General features: G+C 48.0%; 3 protein-coding genes across 3 annotated transcripts; all 3 read right to left on the bottom strand.

Moving 5' to 3' along the window:
* Window positions 1–3,875: 3,875 nt before the first annotated feature.
* Window positions 3,876–4,975, bottom strand: LOC120648122 (peroxidase 2-like). Its single transcript, XM_039924876.1, has 2 exons — window positions 4,769–4,975; window positions 3,876–4,661 (listed from the first exon to the last, which is right to left on the bottom strand). Exons 1-2 carry the CDS (start codon window positions 4,973–4,975, stop codon window positions 3,876–3,878), a joined length of 993 nt encoding a protein of 330 aa, XP_039780810.1.
* A 2,135-nt stretch (window positions 4,976–7,110) lies between these two features.
* Window positions 7,111–15,798, bottom strand: LOC120652253 (peroxidase 2-like). The gene is made up of 3 exons (XM_039930017.1): window positions 15,592–15,798; window positions 14,796–15,497; window positions 7,111–7,447 (listed from the first exon to the last, which is right to left on the bottom strand). The coding sequence occupies exons 1-3, from the start codon at window positions 15,796–15,798 to the stop codon at window positions 7,355–7,357; spliced, it is 1,002 nt and encodes a 333-aa protein (XP_039785951.1). The 3' UTR covers window positions 7,111–7,354.
* On the bottom strand, window positions 11,216–13,635 carry LOC120652252. The gene is made up of 3 exons (XM_039930016.1): window positions 12,533–13,635; window positions 12,273–12,406; window positions 11,216–11,627 (listed from the first exon to the last, which is right to left on the bottom strand). Exons 1-3 carry the CDS (start codon window positions 13,614–13,616, stop codon window positions 11,490–11,492), a joined length of 1,356 nt encoding a protein of 451 aa, XP_039785950.1. The 5' UTR covers window positions 13,617–13,635; the 3' UTR covers window positions 11,216–11,489.
* Window positions 15,799–17,128: the final 1,330 nt, after the last annotated feature.

The following is a 17,128-nucleotide window of genomic DNA, read 5'->3' as shown; positions in this document are numbered from 1 at the left end:
AGATGTGAAGTTGATTGGTAGAATTCTTGGAGAGATTATCTCTTTCATTATCTTTGTGGCTTCTTCATCAGTCTTCCAAGAATCAAGCTGGAATTTGAAGGGATTCTCATAAATGACTTTTTCATCCTGATATGCAAATCAGATAGTAGAGATTTCTGGAAACCCATTGTAGAAGGACTTGAAAAAGTCAGTAATGCCAAGAGTCTTGGGATCATTGGCAATCATGATAGCTGCTTCACCGAATGATGTACATCGGCGAGTGACGGTTTATTCTTCTTCAGAGAAGTTTTTTTATGGGAATTCTATCTCTGACAATTCGACTGTCATAGTTTTGTGCATGTACATGTGCCGCCACAACTGAATAAACCAACAGGGGCCTCCCAAGTTGGTGATCGGCTGGTTCTTTCTGAGTCTGAATGATACTTGATGAAGCAGATTGTAAACTGATCCCAGAAGATGTTTGCCGAGAGGAACAGGATTGCCAGTAGCCAGATTTTCTGCCAACTTGAGATTATTATTTGTTGGGCCAACGGTTTTACCACAGAAAATAAATTTCTCAAGCCGCATATTGAGGAATGCAGCATGTTCTCTGGCAGATACAGATATAGTTTTCATGTTCTTACTGATATATCCTTTCCATCCGCCGATGTTCTTTGTTTCGATCTTGAAAGAAGCTTTTTCTAGCAGATGGAAAGGTCAATCAGAAACATAGATATTCAGGCCGGTAAGCATCACGACATCCATTAGATTCGGTGTCATGGGTCCATGGTTGAACATGAATGCATTAAGCGCATCGGACCAGAAGTAAGAAGTTGATATGAGCATCGGCTCGTTCCTAATCATCTCCGATAAGGATAGGTTCAGGCATTGGCTGATATCGTATTGTTCCCAGTTGGTCCTCTGGGAATTAGCTATCCTGCGGAACCGATTTCTCCATCCGGGAGTAACGCTCGGCCAAGATCTGAAGGCTGGAGTCCAATCTACATTCATATTGGAGGACTTAATGGGAATCCTGCTGGTTTCCAAGTTGATTATACTAGATGAGTCTGGATTTTCCATAGGACCTAAGCAGACCATGATGGATTGATTTTCTAGCAGAATAATCATGTTACCCCTCAGATTCTGAAAATGAAGGCGGAAATGAGGAACACGACTGAAGGGATCGGAAGGGGAATGAAAAACAAATGCTACGGATGAAGAAAGGAGACGTACCTCTGGAATCTCGGAGATGGACGCCATTGCTGGAGGGGATGGTCCTTAGATTTGGATCTTCGAAACCCTAGGGAGCTGCGATGGCGGCGGTAGAACAGATGTGTTCTAGAGCAAGAGAGAAGGAGGAGGTGCTACAGGAAATGTGCCAGCGGAAGAGAAGACAGAAATATTTATGATCTTTGCTCGAGGGAAAAATGGGGATTCGATACACCGTCTGATTGGGAGATTTAGATAAATTTGAACGTTGGCAGTAATGATTAACATTAATTTCGAAGCAACAGATCTATTACTCCGAAACTGGGGGGCATCTGTTGACACCGTTTTTTAACACGTGTCAAGGAAGGTGATTTCGGTGAAGGAAAGGTGGCCGATTCAAAAGAAACCAAAAGATAGTCTTTTCTTTAGGGTCAAGTAATATTTGCCGTAATCGGTTAGGACTTGATAGTGCTAGGCTATATATATCAGTTGTAAGGGACCGAAAAAACTTGATACACATCCAATACAACAAACTTTACAATTCCTTTGCACTTTTTCGGCGACTTCGTCTTTTCTCTTTTTTTTCGACGAGTTCTTTCAAGTTGATCAAGGACGCCTCACATTAGACCGACTTGATTTACTGGTGAGTTTTCGTTTTACCGAGTATATTTGAGCTTTAGCTACCGGGCGCATCGTTGTGGCTTCGTTCAAATCTATTCAAAAGTTATCGAGTTTATCTAGGCTTTGACTTTCGGGCGCATCGCTGTCGTCTCGTCTAGATTTATTCACCAATTATCGATATCAGCTAGATTTGTAGATTTTCCTATGCTTTTTTGCCATTATCACATCTAAAAACATACTAGATTAGTTTTAGGTTTTGGAGCAACACTTTTGTTATCTCAAGAGCCGGTTTAGATATGTTTTTAGCTTCATATCATCTGAGTTACACATTCGTAACTTAGATCTTGTCATACATATACGGTCGGCTGCTCAAAGCCGGTTTTGTCGTTTAGTGTATCGGCTGATCCTGCCAATACGCTCGTTTACTACACGCTTGCATTTAATATCTTTTTGTCGTTCATAGTATCAGCAAAGCTTGCCGATACGCCCATCTGAGAGATATTCGGAATCCCAGCCGATACGCTCTTGAATTTGACTTTGTTTTCTCCATTGTCAATTTCAGGCCAAATTGACTGATACGCTTGGTTGTCTTTTCCGTGCTTGGTGAACACTTCCTTCGGATTTCAGTGTGTTGATTTTTGCGTCAACAGCAACCAATCCCACGGTGGTTTGGAGACGTGTCCTCTCAATTTTGTCTACGTTTTTCTTTGGCACTTGCCATGCTGAATGTGTTCATCAAAAGCTGAGGAAACTAAATGTTCTAGAAATGGGAAGAGAAACATTGCATGCTCCCTTCTTGGCCCAACTGCTTGCATGTTTACTTTCTTGGGTCACGCAAGTGCGGGTACGGTGCTACTGCTAAACATGGAAAATGGAGTTGCAACATCTGTCATCTAAAAACACATCATACGATGACCGCGTAAGAAAGAGATGTGTCCTGGCGATCAAAAGAAAATTTGCCACCAAGCCTGGAGTAGGCCCATCACACAAGAATGAAGATCTGTGTGGTACTCTCCTTCCGTCGACATAGTTGTTTTATTTGTCATCGCAATTTTGCGTTCTGTACAAGATCATCTACAACCGGGTGACCGTTGTAAACTCTCAGCTGTCACGACAGCTATGTTCGAATACAAATTACGCTGTCTCCAGCACATATCTATCAGGCCTTGTGTTACTATTTCTCACAATGTTAGATCAGAATCTAGGTGCTGGTGGGCAGGATAAAGAAAGCGTAACATAAGCGAAGAACAAAATGAATAACTAGATCACCGAATCGATATCATCTATTACACTTGTTCCTTAACATTAAAAATCGAGACAGAAGGACATTACATTCAAGCCAAACAAGGACAGAATAACTAATAAAGAAATGACAACAATAATAATGGAAGCCAAAGAACACTCGAAGGATGTGGGCAGTTAATCATCATCAAATAACCTAACCCCACGATATGGAAATCGCAGCTCCGTTTGGTTAGCCTAGAAGTTTCTAGAAGTGGAACTGTTCACAACTTTGACCGCTAATTAGAGGTATTAAATAAAAGTAGTTTACAAAACCAACTTCAGAACCCTGCGCTAGGAACTCTGACCAATCTAAGAGTAGGGATATAAATGGTACTTATATTTCCCGACCGTATTCGAATTCGATCCGGTCTGGAAGAGATTTTATCCGTCCGTATCTGATTCCGAGTATTCAATATTCGTAATCAATCCATATATGAATACTAAAAAGTTATATTTTCATGATGTCGATATCCATTACAATCTTATCCAACAAAAACTTACAATATCTGTATCCGACTACGTATTCAAATACTAAAAGTTACATTTTTATGATCGTTACTGTAGCATCAATGTAGCCAACCATCGATTAATTATTGTTATTAGATTCGTCGCGAAAAGTTACACTCATTTCTAAATTTTTTTTACAAATAGACTTCATTCTGGACTTCATGCATGAAAGATTCCCAGTTCTAGAAACTCACGGGAACCAAACAGACCTGACAAAGGAACGAATGCAATGTGAATGCAGATGCAGTCATGCAGCTCCGGTAGTCGATCAGTATTCAGTAGTGCCTGTGAGGGTGATCATGGTTGATGACCCTGCAGTTCTTCCTGATCTCGCCCTGCTTGCCGGTCTTCACCTCCACCCGGGACATCTTGACGAAGGCGGCTTTGAACTTGTCCTCCCACCAGCCGGGGATGTAGGCGTTGTCGCGCACCATCCTGGCCGTCGCCGGCGCGGTGAGCAGCGCGGCGTCGGACGTGAAGAGCACCTTGTGCGCCAGCACGTTCTTGTAGTACTGGTTGTCGAGCGCGTAAGGGGTGACCAAGTCCTGGTTCACGGCGGGGTCGTTGCCCGGGGTCGGGTTCGCGGGGCACCGCCTCCGCAGCACGCTAGCGAACCCGGCGTAGATGTCGGAGGGGGCGGCGAGGCGGTCGGGGACGAAGGACGAGCAGTGGGCGCGGCCGACGGTGTGCGCGCCGGAGAGCACGACCATGTCCTCGGCGTCGAGCCCCTTGGCGGCGAAGCGGCCGACGAGGTCGGTGACGTTGAAGACGAGCGGCGGCAGGTTGGCCAGGGCCTCGGAGGCCCTGGAGACGCGCCCGTCGAGGCGACCAGCGGGCATGTCGATCTTCACGTAGAAGCGGCTGAGGAAGTAGGCGGCGTCGCGGGCGGCGAAGGCGACGATGTCCGCGCAGGAAACTGTGCCCGGGCAGGCCTTCTCGACGGCGTCCTTGGCCGCGTCGATCACCTCGAAGCCGCGCAGGCTGGGGAAGCTGGGCGGGCTCAGCTTCTCCGGCTGCGGGTTCGCCGGCGTCGGGTCCAGCAGCACGGAGCCGTCACATCCCTATGTATGTGTGCCTCGTCGTGTCAGTGTCACATACATATCCATTGTACGAACAAGCATTTCGATCGTGGTGCATTCATCGCCATGGTCGGCAGTGGATGTGTTACCTGGACGAAGCAGTCGTGGAAGAACATGCGGATGAGGCCGGCGCCGACGCCGGCGTTCTTGTAGACGAACTTCTTCACCTCGGCCCTGACGATGTGCTCCACGCGGGGGCAGCTCTTCTTGTAGTAGCCCACCTGCAAGCCCTGGCACGCCGTCGCCAGAAACAAGGCGCATGTCGCCGCCACGGCGAGCCTCAACGCAGCAGCCATCGTCCTTCACCTCTGCTTTGCTTGCTCTTTGCACACTACTATACTGCGCTAGATAGAGAGCGCAGCTCAGAGCAGATGGGAGAGGTCGCGGAGGTGGCCTTTTTATAGATGACGATAGGATGACTGGGCACAGAATACCACTCCCTACATATTAGTATATTTCAAATGATTTTGGTTTAGTTGTTTGCTAGCTATATGAGTACGGTGCAACTTGCCAAGATGTAACGAATATGGCCCCATTTAGGCCATTTCGAGTGATTTTGGTGATCGAATGATAACACAATTAATAGGACTGACAAGTTTGTCAAGTGAAACTATCTAGGTCCCAGGGATGTAAAAAGTCCTAACAAAGCAAAACACAAAGAAAGAACTAAAAAACATTAAATTGGACGAGTTCTGTAGAAATCAGCTGCATCGGTTAAACCGACGACCACCCAACGGTTCATCCGAGGGTCATTGGATACAATGATGCCCCTACGTCAGTGCAATTTTCAGTGCTAAATGCGATCAATCAGAAAATCCTTAGGTACCGGTTTAACCAGGGCCCAAAAACATGTATTGGTGTATTCAACATACCATTACTCAGAGAGCATGTTTTTCTGGAATCAAAATGGGCTTCTGCACAGGTTTAACCGATGGTATAGATATAGGCATCGGTGCATTCACAGTACTATTACTCAGAGACGATGTTTTGGTGAACCTTGAGTACCGGTTTAACCGATGCCCCATCGGAGCAAGCATCGGTACAATGACGCAAGTCTGCACAGTGTGTCAGTTCTCCAACGGCTACTATTTTGGTCTAGAGTGACCGGTTTAACCGATGCACCCCCATCGGTTTAACTGATGCCTTCGCAGAAAAAGGCACAATGGCTTGCAACGGCTACTTTTAGTTGGTGGCCTATATATATGGCATCCTCCGGCCATTTGAGGTTTGTTGTAGTTCCTAGAAGTCACACCCACACCCAAACATCTCCAAGCCATCCAAGAGCTTAATGATCAAATTTTTAGTCCTTAGCACACCATTAAGAGTGTTAGTGCTAGGTTAACTCTTGAGTGAGTGAGAGAGCAAAGTGTTGCTGCTTTGTGAGTGGTTCTAGAGTGAACCAATATTGTATCTCGGTGCGCCGGCCCCTTGGAGCATTGGTTGCTCGCCGGCAAGTCAACGACCCTCCGGATTGGTGTGGAGTGGCATCAACAACTTTGTGCGGGGGGCGTGTGGACCCCATCCTTCGTGGGCAAGCTCCTTAGTAGAAAATGGGATCAAGGTGATCCTGATTTTGTCCACGAAAGAGACTTGATTGTCGGGAAGGAATACTCTTCGTGTGTGCTTCAATAACGTAGATGTAGGTGTGCCTTTGTGGTTAACCGAACCACGGGATAAATTCTCGTGTCAAGAGTGCTTCCTCTCATCCCCTCTTTACGTTTTCGCACTTCATATCGCAACTTCTGTGCCTTTACATTCTTAGAGTAGAATCTTGCTAGAATTGGCTATAGGTTGCAAAACTCTTTTGGGATGAAGGTTTCATACTAGTTGAACCACAGTTGCACATTTAGATAGCATATTTTAGTTTAAGTTTATGTGCAAAATATTTGAAACCATACATTAAAATTTTTAAATTGTCTAATTCACCCTCTCCTTCTCTTAGGCTAAAGCACCCGATAACTTTCACAGTGCAACAATATTCTTACGTACTATGTGTTACATGGCATCATGAACTGGCCGGCCGCTATTTGACCACACTGGAATGTTACTGATAATAAATCTTTCTGTCAAGAAGTAGGGTAATCAGTGGTATTGCGACTCGGCAACTAGTGCTAATAAAAGTATTGTCGTCATGGCAACCACAAACAGATGTTGGCAAGTCTTACAACGCGTTCCAAAGCCGAAGTTAGCAGTGGTGGACGTGATGTTTCTGGCTTCTGCCACAGTTATCTTAATTATCCAACCGTAGTTTTTTTTTTGCAAACAAAAGAAGATTATCCAAGACTTAATTTTGTTTCTAATACTACTTTATTAATTAGCACAACTCTCTAAGGGTACTGAACCGAATAGATCAGAATCTAGGTGCTGGTGGGCAGGATAAAGAAAGCGTAACATAAGCGAAGAACAAAATGAATAACTAGATCACCGATAATCGATCATTTATTACACTAGTTCATTAACATCAACAATTGAGACAGAAGGACATTACATTCAAGCCAAACAAGGACATGAGAATAACAAATAAAGAAATGACAGCAATAATAATGGAAGCCAAAGAACACCCGAAGGATATGTGGGAAGTTAATCATCATCAAGTAACCCAACCCCACGAGATATGGAAATCGCAAGAAGGAAACCTGACAAAGGGGGAAAAATGGGGCTCCGGCAGTAGTCGATCAGTAGTGCCTGTGAGGATGATCATGGTTGACGACCCTGCAGTTCTTCCTGATCTCGCCCTGCTTGCCGGTCTTCACCTCCACCCGGGACATCTTTTTTTTTGAACGGACGGCAAGAGTTTTGCCGAATTTTTATTAGAAGATGAGAAAAAAAGAGAGAGCAAAGAGCCCCCTCAAACAAAACAAAAACCCCCAGGAACGCAACTCACTGCAACAAAGGAAAAAAAATAAAGAAACCGTGGGGGTTAACGACCAAACAAACAAATCAACTAATAGGGGCGCCGGGGGCAACAACTAGGAAAAATCTAAACTGAACTGCTGGAAATCTTCTTTTGTTAGGAGGGCCACTTCCTCTTCTGACTTTGATACTTGATTGAAGGTTCTTCTGTTGCGTTCTTTCCAAATATTCCACCAAAAATAAATGATAATGCCATCGACGAAAGGTTTGTTATGCTTGTCAAAACCAGCTCTGCATTTTTTCCACCACCCCTTCAGAGTGGTCGTAACCGTGGTTGGTGGTAGACTCCCAACTTGTAGCCAACTTATGAGTCTATCCCAGCTCGCTCTCGTGAAACTGCAATCTTTGCATAAGTGTGTCGGCGTTTCTGGTTCACTATTACATAGCTTGCATAGCGTGTCTTGTGGCCAGCCCCTTTTCGCCAAATTGTCTGCTGTCAAAATCTTTTTTTGGAGTAGGAGCCAAGCGAAAAAACAGCATTTTGGTTCGGTTTTGGCCTTCCAAATTGGGTGGAACAATGACGTTCTGGTGCGGCCAATGAACTGAATACGATATGCACTTTTTGTTGTGTATTCTCCATTAGGTGTCCATCGCCAAGTAATCTCATCATCTGCATTGGTGTCTCTTGCTTGCAGCTGAATCACCTCCCACAACTCTGCGTATTCTCTGATTTCCACTCCCGTCGTCAATGGGCGGACTAGGTCTATCCAGTGATTTCCATGCAGCGCCTTTTGTACCGAAATATTTTTTCTTCTTGATTTTTGAAATAGATGTGGTGCTAAATTCTTTGGTGATGAACCATTCAACCAACTCGAATGCCAGAAAAGTGCTTTGTTACCCTTGCCCACTTTGACAATCGTGGAGGTATGGAACAAATCTTTATCTGTTTTGTCACAAGGGATTGCTAGTCCTGTCCATGGCCGTTCTTCGTTTTTCCATTGGAACCAAAGCCATCTAAGTCTGAGTGCCCTTGCTAGCCGATCAAGGTCGAGTATCCCAAGTCCCCCCAAGTCTTTTGGTGTGCACACCGAAGGCCATCTCACTAGGCAATGACCTCCGTTCACTTTCTCTGGTTCATCTCCTCTCCAAAGGAAACTTCTTCTCATCCGATCGATTTGTTTGATCAACCATTTTTGGGTTGGGAACACTGTTAGATGATAGATTGGCTGCGATGTAAGCATGCTTTTGACTAGCGTTTCTCTTCCTGCCGTTGATAACATTTTCCCTTTCCACCCTGGTAATCTCTTCCCAATCTTGTCAAGGAGCGGCTGCACATCTACCCTCCGGAGCTTGCGAGTGTGTAGTGGTAAGCCCAGATATTTGCCGGGGAATGAGGAAACTTTCCCTGGGAAATCTATCAAAGTGTTGGATATCATGTCCTCGGTGCATCGAATCGGAAATATTTCTGTTTTGTTCATGTTGACCTTTAGTCCCGAACATCTCACAAAGACTTGTAACAGTTGGCCAATGCGACTCAATTCTTCATGGTCCGGGTTTGCAAAGAGGGCTGCATCATCTGCATATAGGGAACATCTTAATTTTGCCGCCTTTGGGAGGACCTGGTGAATTATGTTTCTTTGGGCTGCTAGCTCTATTATTTTTTGAAGGGGGTCAATGGCTAGGATAAAGAGTAGTGGTGACAGTGGATCACCTTGGCGTACTCCACGAGCGTGTTTGAATTTTTTCCCGGGTATCCCATTGAGCAATACTTTTGAAGATGAAGTTGCAAGTAGTGTGGTGATCCAGTCCCTCCATTTTTGGCCAAAACCCAATGCCCTCATCACTTCGAGAAGGAAAACCCAGCTCAAAGAATCAAATGCTTTGGAGATGTCCAATTTTATAAAGAGGGCCGGTCGCCCTGATTTATGTAAAGCCTTGATCACACTTTGTACGTAAACAAAGTTGTCATGTATACAACGTTTTTTGATAAAAGCATTTTGGCTTCCAGAAACCAGCTCATTCATCCGTGGAGCCAATCGGTCGGCCAATAATTTGGTGATTATTTTTGCGAAACTGTTGATGAGGCTGATCGGGCGAAAGTCCAATAGATTAGTTGCTCCTTCTTTTTTCGGAAGAAGGACGATGTTCGCTTCATTAATCAACTCGATTCTTCGTGTTCTCAGGGAGTGGAAAGCTTGTAATGCTGCAATTAGATCATGTCCAATGATTGACCAACATTTTTTGTAGAACAAGCCAATAAAACCATCAGGCCCTGGCGATTTTTCAGAAGGTAATTGCATGATTACTTGCTTAATCTCACTTTCGTCAAAAGGATCCTCTAGTTCGTGTAGGTCGTGGGGGTGGTATCCCAAGTGCTCCCAGTTTAGACCAAGTGAACGCTCTTGTGTCTGTCCAATTAAGTTGACAAAATGTTCATAAATTGCCTCTTCTTTTTGTTGGTGGTTGGTGGAAATACCATTCCTGGTATTTAGTGACGGAATGTGCAGTCTCCTTTTTCTGTTATTGGCGTGTAGCATGAACAGCCGTGTGCAAGCATCCCCTTTACGGATCCATGTGAGGCGGGAGTGTTGCCTTGCCTGTGAACGCTGTATTGCAGCTAGGCCATCAGCTTTAGTTTTCAAAAAACGGCGAAACTCCAGTTCTTCAGGAGTGAGCGTTCTTTGTTCCTGTGCTGTGTCGAGGAAAAGCAGGACCTCATTGGCTATGGCTAATCTTAGTGCAAGGTTGCCAAGGTTTTGTCTCTTCCATAGTTTAAGAGCCTTTGCTGCTCTGGTGAGTTTCACATGGAATCGTAGTATGGCGTCCTGTGTGTTCACCGGATGGCTCCACACCTCTTGAATGGTTTCCATAAAACCCGGCATTGTTACCCAAAACGACTCAAAACGGAAGCCCCTGTAATGTTGCCTGGTGACGTCCCCTACTAACAATAACGGGCAGTGGTCTGATCCCATGGTGGGAAGCGCGTGTAGGTCGAGGTTTGGGAAAATGGTGAGCCACTCGGGTGTACCAAAGAATCGGTCTATCCTTGTAAAAGTTGGGTTATCTTGTTCATTACTCCAAGTGAAGCGCCTTCCTCGTAGATCAATTTCCATGAGTTGATTTTCATCTAGCACTTGCTTGAATTTGTTCATCATGCGTCTGTCTATCCTGTCATTACTTTTGTCTTCCGCCTTGTAGATGAGATTGAAATCTCCAATTATAAGCCACCTCTCGAGCACTTGGTCTTTTAAGCTTTTAAGTTCATCTAGGAACAAAAGTTTGTCCTGAATGTTTTGCGGCCCATACACCCCTGTTAGTGTCCAAGATATATCATCAGCTTTCATGGTAATGGTGGCGGACACTGTGTGATCAGTGTTGTGCGTGGCCTGTAGACTAAAATGCTTGTCTGTCGCTGCCATGAGAATCCCTCCTCTAGTACCATCTACTGGCAGTGTCACGTAATTAGTCGCAAAATCATGGCCGAGGGTTTCCGATACAAGTCGTGCCGTCCATTGGGTAATTTTAGTTTCTTGAAGGCAAACAATGGTTGCACCTGACGTTTGGACCGTATTGCGAACACTCGCTCTCCGTGCCGCTGCATTGAGCCCGCGGACATTCCAACTCAGTATATTACAATCCTTCTGTGACATAAATAAAGGAACAACAACTTGCACTAGAAGAGAGAAAACAATGTTGAAACTGCTGACTGGAGCTTCCTTGCTGGGCGCTAGGGCCAGGTACAAAGCTAGGGAAACGATGTGCATCTGGTTCGGCGTACTTCGTGAGCGTCCATGCCGGGCACAAGCACAACTTGGCCGGAGCATAGCTGAAGTCGCAAGGCCAAATTGCCGGCCCAATAATTAGTACAAATTCTAAGAAGTTCTGAAAAGTCTGGCATAACATGGAGAAAATGAGAGACAACTTCGATAACTGATGGGGAAAGGCCATCGCCGTCCTTTAGACTTCGTGCGCCCCCGGTGTTGTTTCCGGCGCCGGAAGGACCCTGCTTTTCTTCTTGTTCTTGGGCTGGTTCCCCTTTTCCACCAAAGTCTTGATAGCTTCCATCTTTGCACTCGTCAGGGGCTGTGGGAGATGCTGCGCAAGTTTATTGAAATCAGTGTTAGAGCTAGCTTGTTCCTTCACGCCAGGGGACAATTCCCCCAACTTGTTGATCAATACTTTCTGTGCTAATTGGACACTATCCTTTCCTGGGTGTAGCTTTGCTTTGTTGGCTAAACGACTACTCTTCCGCTGTGTTGTTTGTGGCTCTGCAAATGTTTCAGGCTGAGGTATAGGGTTGGTTGCTGGTGGGCTATTCAGAATTGGTGCTGGGGGTGTGCAAGAAATGAAGTCGATAAAGGAGGCTAAATCATCAATTGTGTCTTGTTCAGCTAACCCCGGTTGGTGAACAGGCTCATTTGCACTAAGTTGGTTTATCGTTTGTTGGCCATTGATGGGTTGGTTCTGTTCTTTATCATTCAAACCCTCTGTGTCTAAGTTGAGTGGGGATTGTTCAACTGGGAAGTGTTCAATGTTTGGTTCCTGTTCAGTAGGCTCGTATGCATCTGTTTGCTGGGCTGTTTCGACAAGGTGGTGTGCAGAAACTGATGAGGGCTGAGTATTAGAGTTATCAGAATTTTGTCCGGGTGCTGTTGTTGTGTGCTCTAGCTCCTGCTCGCCATTCTCCAAGGCGGCTGTATGTGGTAAGGGACTAGAAGGGAATGCAGGCATGTAGCTAACCTGCAGTGTCTCCGTGCAGCCAAGCTGCAGGCCCTCCTCCGCAGAATCGCTATGGTGCGTTGGTGAGGCGATTGGAGCCCAACCTGGAGCCGAAACCAGCAGGTTTCTTATGCGTTCCACCTTGGATAGTTGACCTGAATAGCATGGAGGAATGAACAACTCTTCTCTCATGGGATCGAACCAGTCCTCCCAATTGGATGGTGTGGTTGATGCAATAACAACTTGGTTGAGGGAAAAATCAGTCTGATGTGAGTACTCACCCAAAACCTGGAACAGTGGGTTGGCGAAGGTGACTTTCTTGGCAGAGTTGATCTTCTTGCGCCAAGTGAGCTGACTTCCCCCGGGCGCCACCGGCCTGCTGCGGTGCCCATGATTGCCTCCCCGATAGCGGGAGGAGCTATAGCAGTCTTCCACCACCCCACGGCAGCGGGTCATCCTTCCCCACGATGATTGGCTCCTGTGCCGACGCCTGCCGCGGTTGAAGTTGTCTTCGTGGTCGTCTCTATCGCGGCGAGGGTGGTACTCGCGCCCGGCGTAGTTGTCGTGCTGCTGGTTGGAGCGTCTCTCGCCAAGGTAGTCCGGCATGCCATAGTTCCACAGGAACTCGCGACGAGGCTTTCTGTTGTGCCCGTCACCACCACCTCTACTACCAAAGAAGGAGAGGTCCTCCACCACATCTAGATGGAGGTGTAGCTTGTAGTCGTAGGCGCCCTTGTAGCCTCGGGGAGGGTCGTGGTAGAGCTCAACGTCTCCGCCATGTGCAAGCTCCCTGTCAGGGTCAGTGAGGGTGAGAAGAACAATTTTGGGGATCTTACTGGGGTTTGCAGACCATGCCCACAGATCGTAAGTTCTTGTGCGGTCCTGGCGGAGGGACTGTCTCTCGACGTAGTGGATGGCACAGTGCTGCCCGATGATTTTTGCTGCGACCTCCTCTGACCAGGCATGAGCCGGCAGCCCCTCAATGCGCAGCCGCACCCGGAACTCAAGCTGCTTCTCCACGGCGTGGCGGCGTTCAGTCCAGGGCTCGAAGTTGAAGGTTCGACCCCTGCTCCGGACGCCAAGGTGGTTCACGGCTCGCTGAAAGGCCTGACTGTCGGTGAAGAAGACCAGGTACTGCTCGGGGTAGTGTTTGACAACCTTGATTTCGTGGCGGCTGATGCGAAGTTGTTCGTCGAGGGCGTCGGCGACGTGGTGTGGCTCTGAATCGTGGCTGTTGCTGCTGAGCCAACAGACCGCCGCCTTGCCGATGATGGACTCCCTCTTGCGCTTGATGGCGCCGGTCGCGGAGATCGCGCAGACAGCCTGGTCGGGGCGTGCAAGCGGGTCGCCGGGGTAGGTCGCCATGGTCGCCGTCTCGCCTTTGGCTGCCTAGAGGTAGGAACGGCCGGCCGTGAGAGCTGCTGAACCAGTGGTATTAGTTCTGGGAGGTGGTGTGCCGGTGGTGGTGGCTCTGGGATAAAATGTCGTGGGTTGCTGTTGTTGCTCGCCAGTGGGCTTCATAAATTTGCTGCTCCAGGATGGACAGGCTTGAGCCTTGTGCCCCGATTTCAAACACTTCCAGCATTTAGTGATGTATCGGCATTCAGACACCTTGTGCTGTGTTGAGAGACAATTATGACATTTTCCTTTAATATGTGCTAGATATCGTTTCTTTCTCTGTTCGTCTTCCTCTGATCGGTGGCTTTGCTGCCCCCTCCTTGAATGCGTCTCCAATTTGCGCCACCAGTATGTAGGTTTCACCACTTGGTAGCCCTGCTCATCAATTTGCTCAGACCGTCGCAAGTTATCTTGCCGTCTTCCAGGGGGAGAGACCTGACGAGGAGGTCGCCGCTCGCCGCCCCATGGCCTGGAGCCGACCCGAGAGCTCTCGTCCAGCAGTAACTCCCTATGCTCCGCTGTGTCTCTTTCCTCTCTCTGCCTGAAAGAAGAAGACTGCTGGCGCTGCGGTGTAGTCGATTCAATGCTCTTTCCTTTCTCCGCGGCGGTGAATCTGCTCCTCTCTTCCTCCATAACTCTGATGGTTCTGCTTGGGGGGGACTTGAATGCGCCCCTTGCTGGTGTATCTTGTGTGATCTCTGGGTAGTTGAATCTTTGAATGAGGTCCAAAAGCAGAGGGTCGTCGCCGTGTTGAATCCCAAGCTCTGTGTCGCGTCGCTTGGACTTGATTTCTTCCTGCAGCTGGATTTCCTTTGCAAGATCCGGGAGGACGAAGGCTGTCTCTGATCTGACCTGCGGTCCTCTGGCTGCTGACCGCCGTGCCTCCATTGCATCCCGGCTATCGGATCCCAGACTCTCTGAGCGCCTATGCTCCAACTCGATCTCCCTCGTCGCTGGTCCATTTGGGATGGGGGAGCCAAGGTCTTGAAGTCCTTCCTCATGCGCTTCTGGATCTGGTGGGGGATGGGTGGGGTTTGAGCTGTTAGCGGTGGATCTTGAGGGTGGGTGGCTGTCGCCATGGGCGTCGCCTCCCGCGGGGGGGAGGAGCGTTTCGAACATCCCGTTGACAGTACAAGAGATAGTCACCCGGGACATCTTGACGAAGGCGGCTTTGAACTTGGCCTCCCACCAACCGGGGATGTTGGCGTTGTCAAGCACCATCTTGGCCGTCTCCGGCGAGGTAAGCAGCGCGGCGTCGGACGTGAAGAGCACCTTGTGGGCCAGCACGTTCTTGTAGTACTGGTTGTCGAACGCGTTGGGGGTGACGAGGTCCTGGTTCACGGTGGGGTCTTTGCCCGTGGTCGGGTTCGCGGGGCACCGTCTCCTGAGCAAGTTGGCGAACCCGGCGTCGATGTCGGAGGGGGCGGCGAGGCGGTCGGGGACGAAGGACGAGCAGTGGGCGCGGCCGACGGTGTGGGCGCCGGAGAGCACGACCATGTCCTCGGCGTCGAGCCCCTTGGCGGCGAAGCTGCCGACGAGGTCGGTGACGTTGAAGACGGGCGGCGGCAGGTTGGCCAGGGCCTCGGAGGCGTTGGAGACGCGGCCGTCGAGGCGGCCGGAGGGCATGTCGATCTTCACGTAGAAGCGGCTGAGGAAGTAGGCGGCGTCGCGGGCGGCGAAGGCGACAATGTCGGCGCAGGAGACCGTGCCCGGGCAGGCCTTCTCGACGGCGTCCTTGGCCGCGTCGATCACCTCGAAGCCGCGCAGGCTGAGGAAGTTGGGCGGGCTCAGCTTCTCCGGCTGCGGGTTCGCCGGCGTCGGGTCCAGCAGCACGGATCCGTCACATCCCTATGCATGTGTGTGTGTTCCGTGTCAGTCTCTTGATCGAGTCCATTGTAAGAAAGAAGCATCTCCATGGCGTGCATGGTTGATTGAGCATTACCTGGACGAAGCAGTCGTGGAAGAGCATGCGGATGAGGCCGGCGCCGATGCCGGCGCTCTTGTAGACGAACTTCTTGACCTCGGCCCTGACGATGTGCTCCACGCGGGGGCAGCTCTTCTTGTAGTAGCCCAGCTCCAGGCCCTGGCACGCCGACGCCAACACCAAGGCGCATGTCACCGCGACGGCGAGCCTCAATGCTGCAGCCATCGTCGTTCACCTCTGCTTAATTTGCTTGCTCTTTGCACACACTACTACTGTGCTAGATAGAGAGCTCAGCTCAGAGCAGATGGGAGAGGTGACGAACTGCTGCTCGCGGCGGGTGGCCTTTTATAGATGAGGATAGAATGACTGGGCACAGACAGAACACCATTCCTACATATATAATTTCAAAAGATTTTGGTTGTTAGTTGTTTGCTAGTTGTATGAGTGGTACGTGCAACTTTCCAATGCAACAATATTGTTACTACATGTGCGACATGGCATCCATGAACTGGCCGGTCTGGAATGTTACTGATAATAAATCTTTTTTTTTGAGATCACACAGTACAACTCCGACACTCACACCCCTATAAACACACATACGCAAACACTACTCTTATGAGCATCTTTAAAGACTGAGCCGACAAATTCTCGAGTTTGACGAAGTCACCACAGCCGCCTCGCTGTCGACGAGAACGTCGCATACCATTGAATGCACAACGCTGTTAAATCCCAGAATATTCGCTCCCATGGGGAGTCGAACCCAGGACCTCAGATGCTACCACTAGGCTACAGGCCCTTTCACATAATAAATCTTTCTTTCCAGAAGTAGGGTCATTAGTCGTACTGCGCGAGTCTGCAATTAGTGGCAGTATAAGTATTGTCATCATGGCAACCACAAACAGATGTTGGCAACTCTTACTACGCGTTCCAAAGCCCAAGTTAGCAGTGGTGGACAACTGGGCATACATGATGTTCCTGGCTTCTGCCACAGTTATCTTAATTATCCAATAGCAGTTTTTTTGCAAACAAAAGAAGATTGTCCAAGACTTAATTTTGTTTCTAATACTACTTTATTAATTAGCACAACTCTCTAAGCTGTAAGGACAATTCTCAGTCGTCCATCGGTCCATGAGTGATTCTTTGCAAATTACGTACCGGATATCCATAGGATGTGTATGGATAAGGGTACTGAACCGATTGATCCTTATGGATAAAATTTCTTGAAGCAAATTAAACCTCTCCCCTCCAAAAAAACACACACCCTGATTAATGTGTGGTTGTGTCATTCACCAAATACATGGCCGAGATCTGATCAGGCTCTACTTCCCTGTTTGATTTGAAATGTAGACATAATGTTGAGAACTCGCAGCTAAATCTAAGTACATTGGATGTTCTTTGCACCAATACTCAGGAATTTGTAGTTGACCTAGCTTGAAACATTCCTCCACGGAGACGGAGACAAAACAATATTCCAAATTGCCAAAAAAGAAAAGATTATCAATCTGGACACACTCTGTTTGCCTCGTAATCAATCAACTTGTAGAACACTTGTTCT

Source organism: Panicum virgatum, chromosome 9K (genome assembly GCF_016808335.1).
Source record: "Panicum virgatum strain AP13 chromosome 9K, P.virgatum_v5, whole genome shotgun sequence".
In the NCBI taxonomy this organism is placed as follows: domain Eukaryota; kingdom Viridiplantae; phylum Streptophyta; class Magnoliopsida; order Poales; family Poaceae; genus Panicum; species Panicum virgatum.
Note: the sequence above shows the minus strand (reverse complement) of the source record. Positions and strands in the feature narration are given on the sequence as shown.

Bases quoted from the DNA above. Each gene is read 5' to 3' on its own strand.
- LOC120648122 (XM_039924876.1), bottom strand. From the start codon at position 4,975: ATGGCTGCTGCGTTGAGGCTCGCCGTGGCGGCGACATGCGCCTTGTTT. The intron at 4,662-4,768 runs GTAACACATCCA...ACACATACATAG, and splicing joins TCCACGACTGCTTCGTCCAG to GGATGTGACGGCTCCGTGCT.
- LOC120652253 (XM_039930017.1), bottom strand. From the start codon at position 15,798: ATGGCTGCAGCATTGAGGCTCGCCGTCGCGGTGACATGCGCCTTGGTG. The intron at 15,498-15,591 runs GTAATGCTCAAT...ACACATGCATAG, and splicing joins TCCACGACTGCTTCGTCCAG to GGATGTGACGGATCCGTGCT. The intron at 7,448-14,795 runs GTGACTATCTCT...TCAAAAAAAAAG, and splicing joins CCTTCGTCAAGATGTCCCGG to ATGTCCCGGGTGGAGGTGAA.
- LOC120652252 (XM_039930016.1), bottom strand. From the start codon at position 13,616: ATGGCGACCTACCCCGGCGACCCGCTTGCACGCCCCGACCAGGCTGTC. The intron at 12,407-12,532 runs GTGAGTACTCAC...CATGCTATTCAG, and splicing joins CCCACTGTTCCAGGTTTTGG to GTCAACTATCCAAGGTGGAA. The intron at 11,628-12,272 runs GTTAGCTACATG...AAACTTGCGCAG, and splicing joins GCTGCACGGAGACACTGCAG to CATCTCCCACAGCCCCTGAC.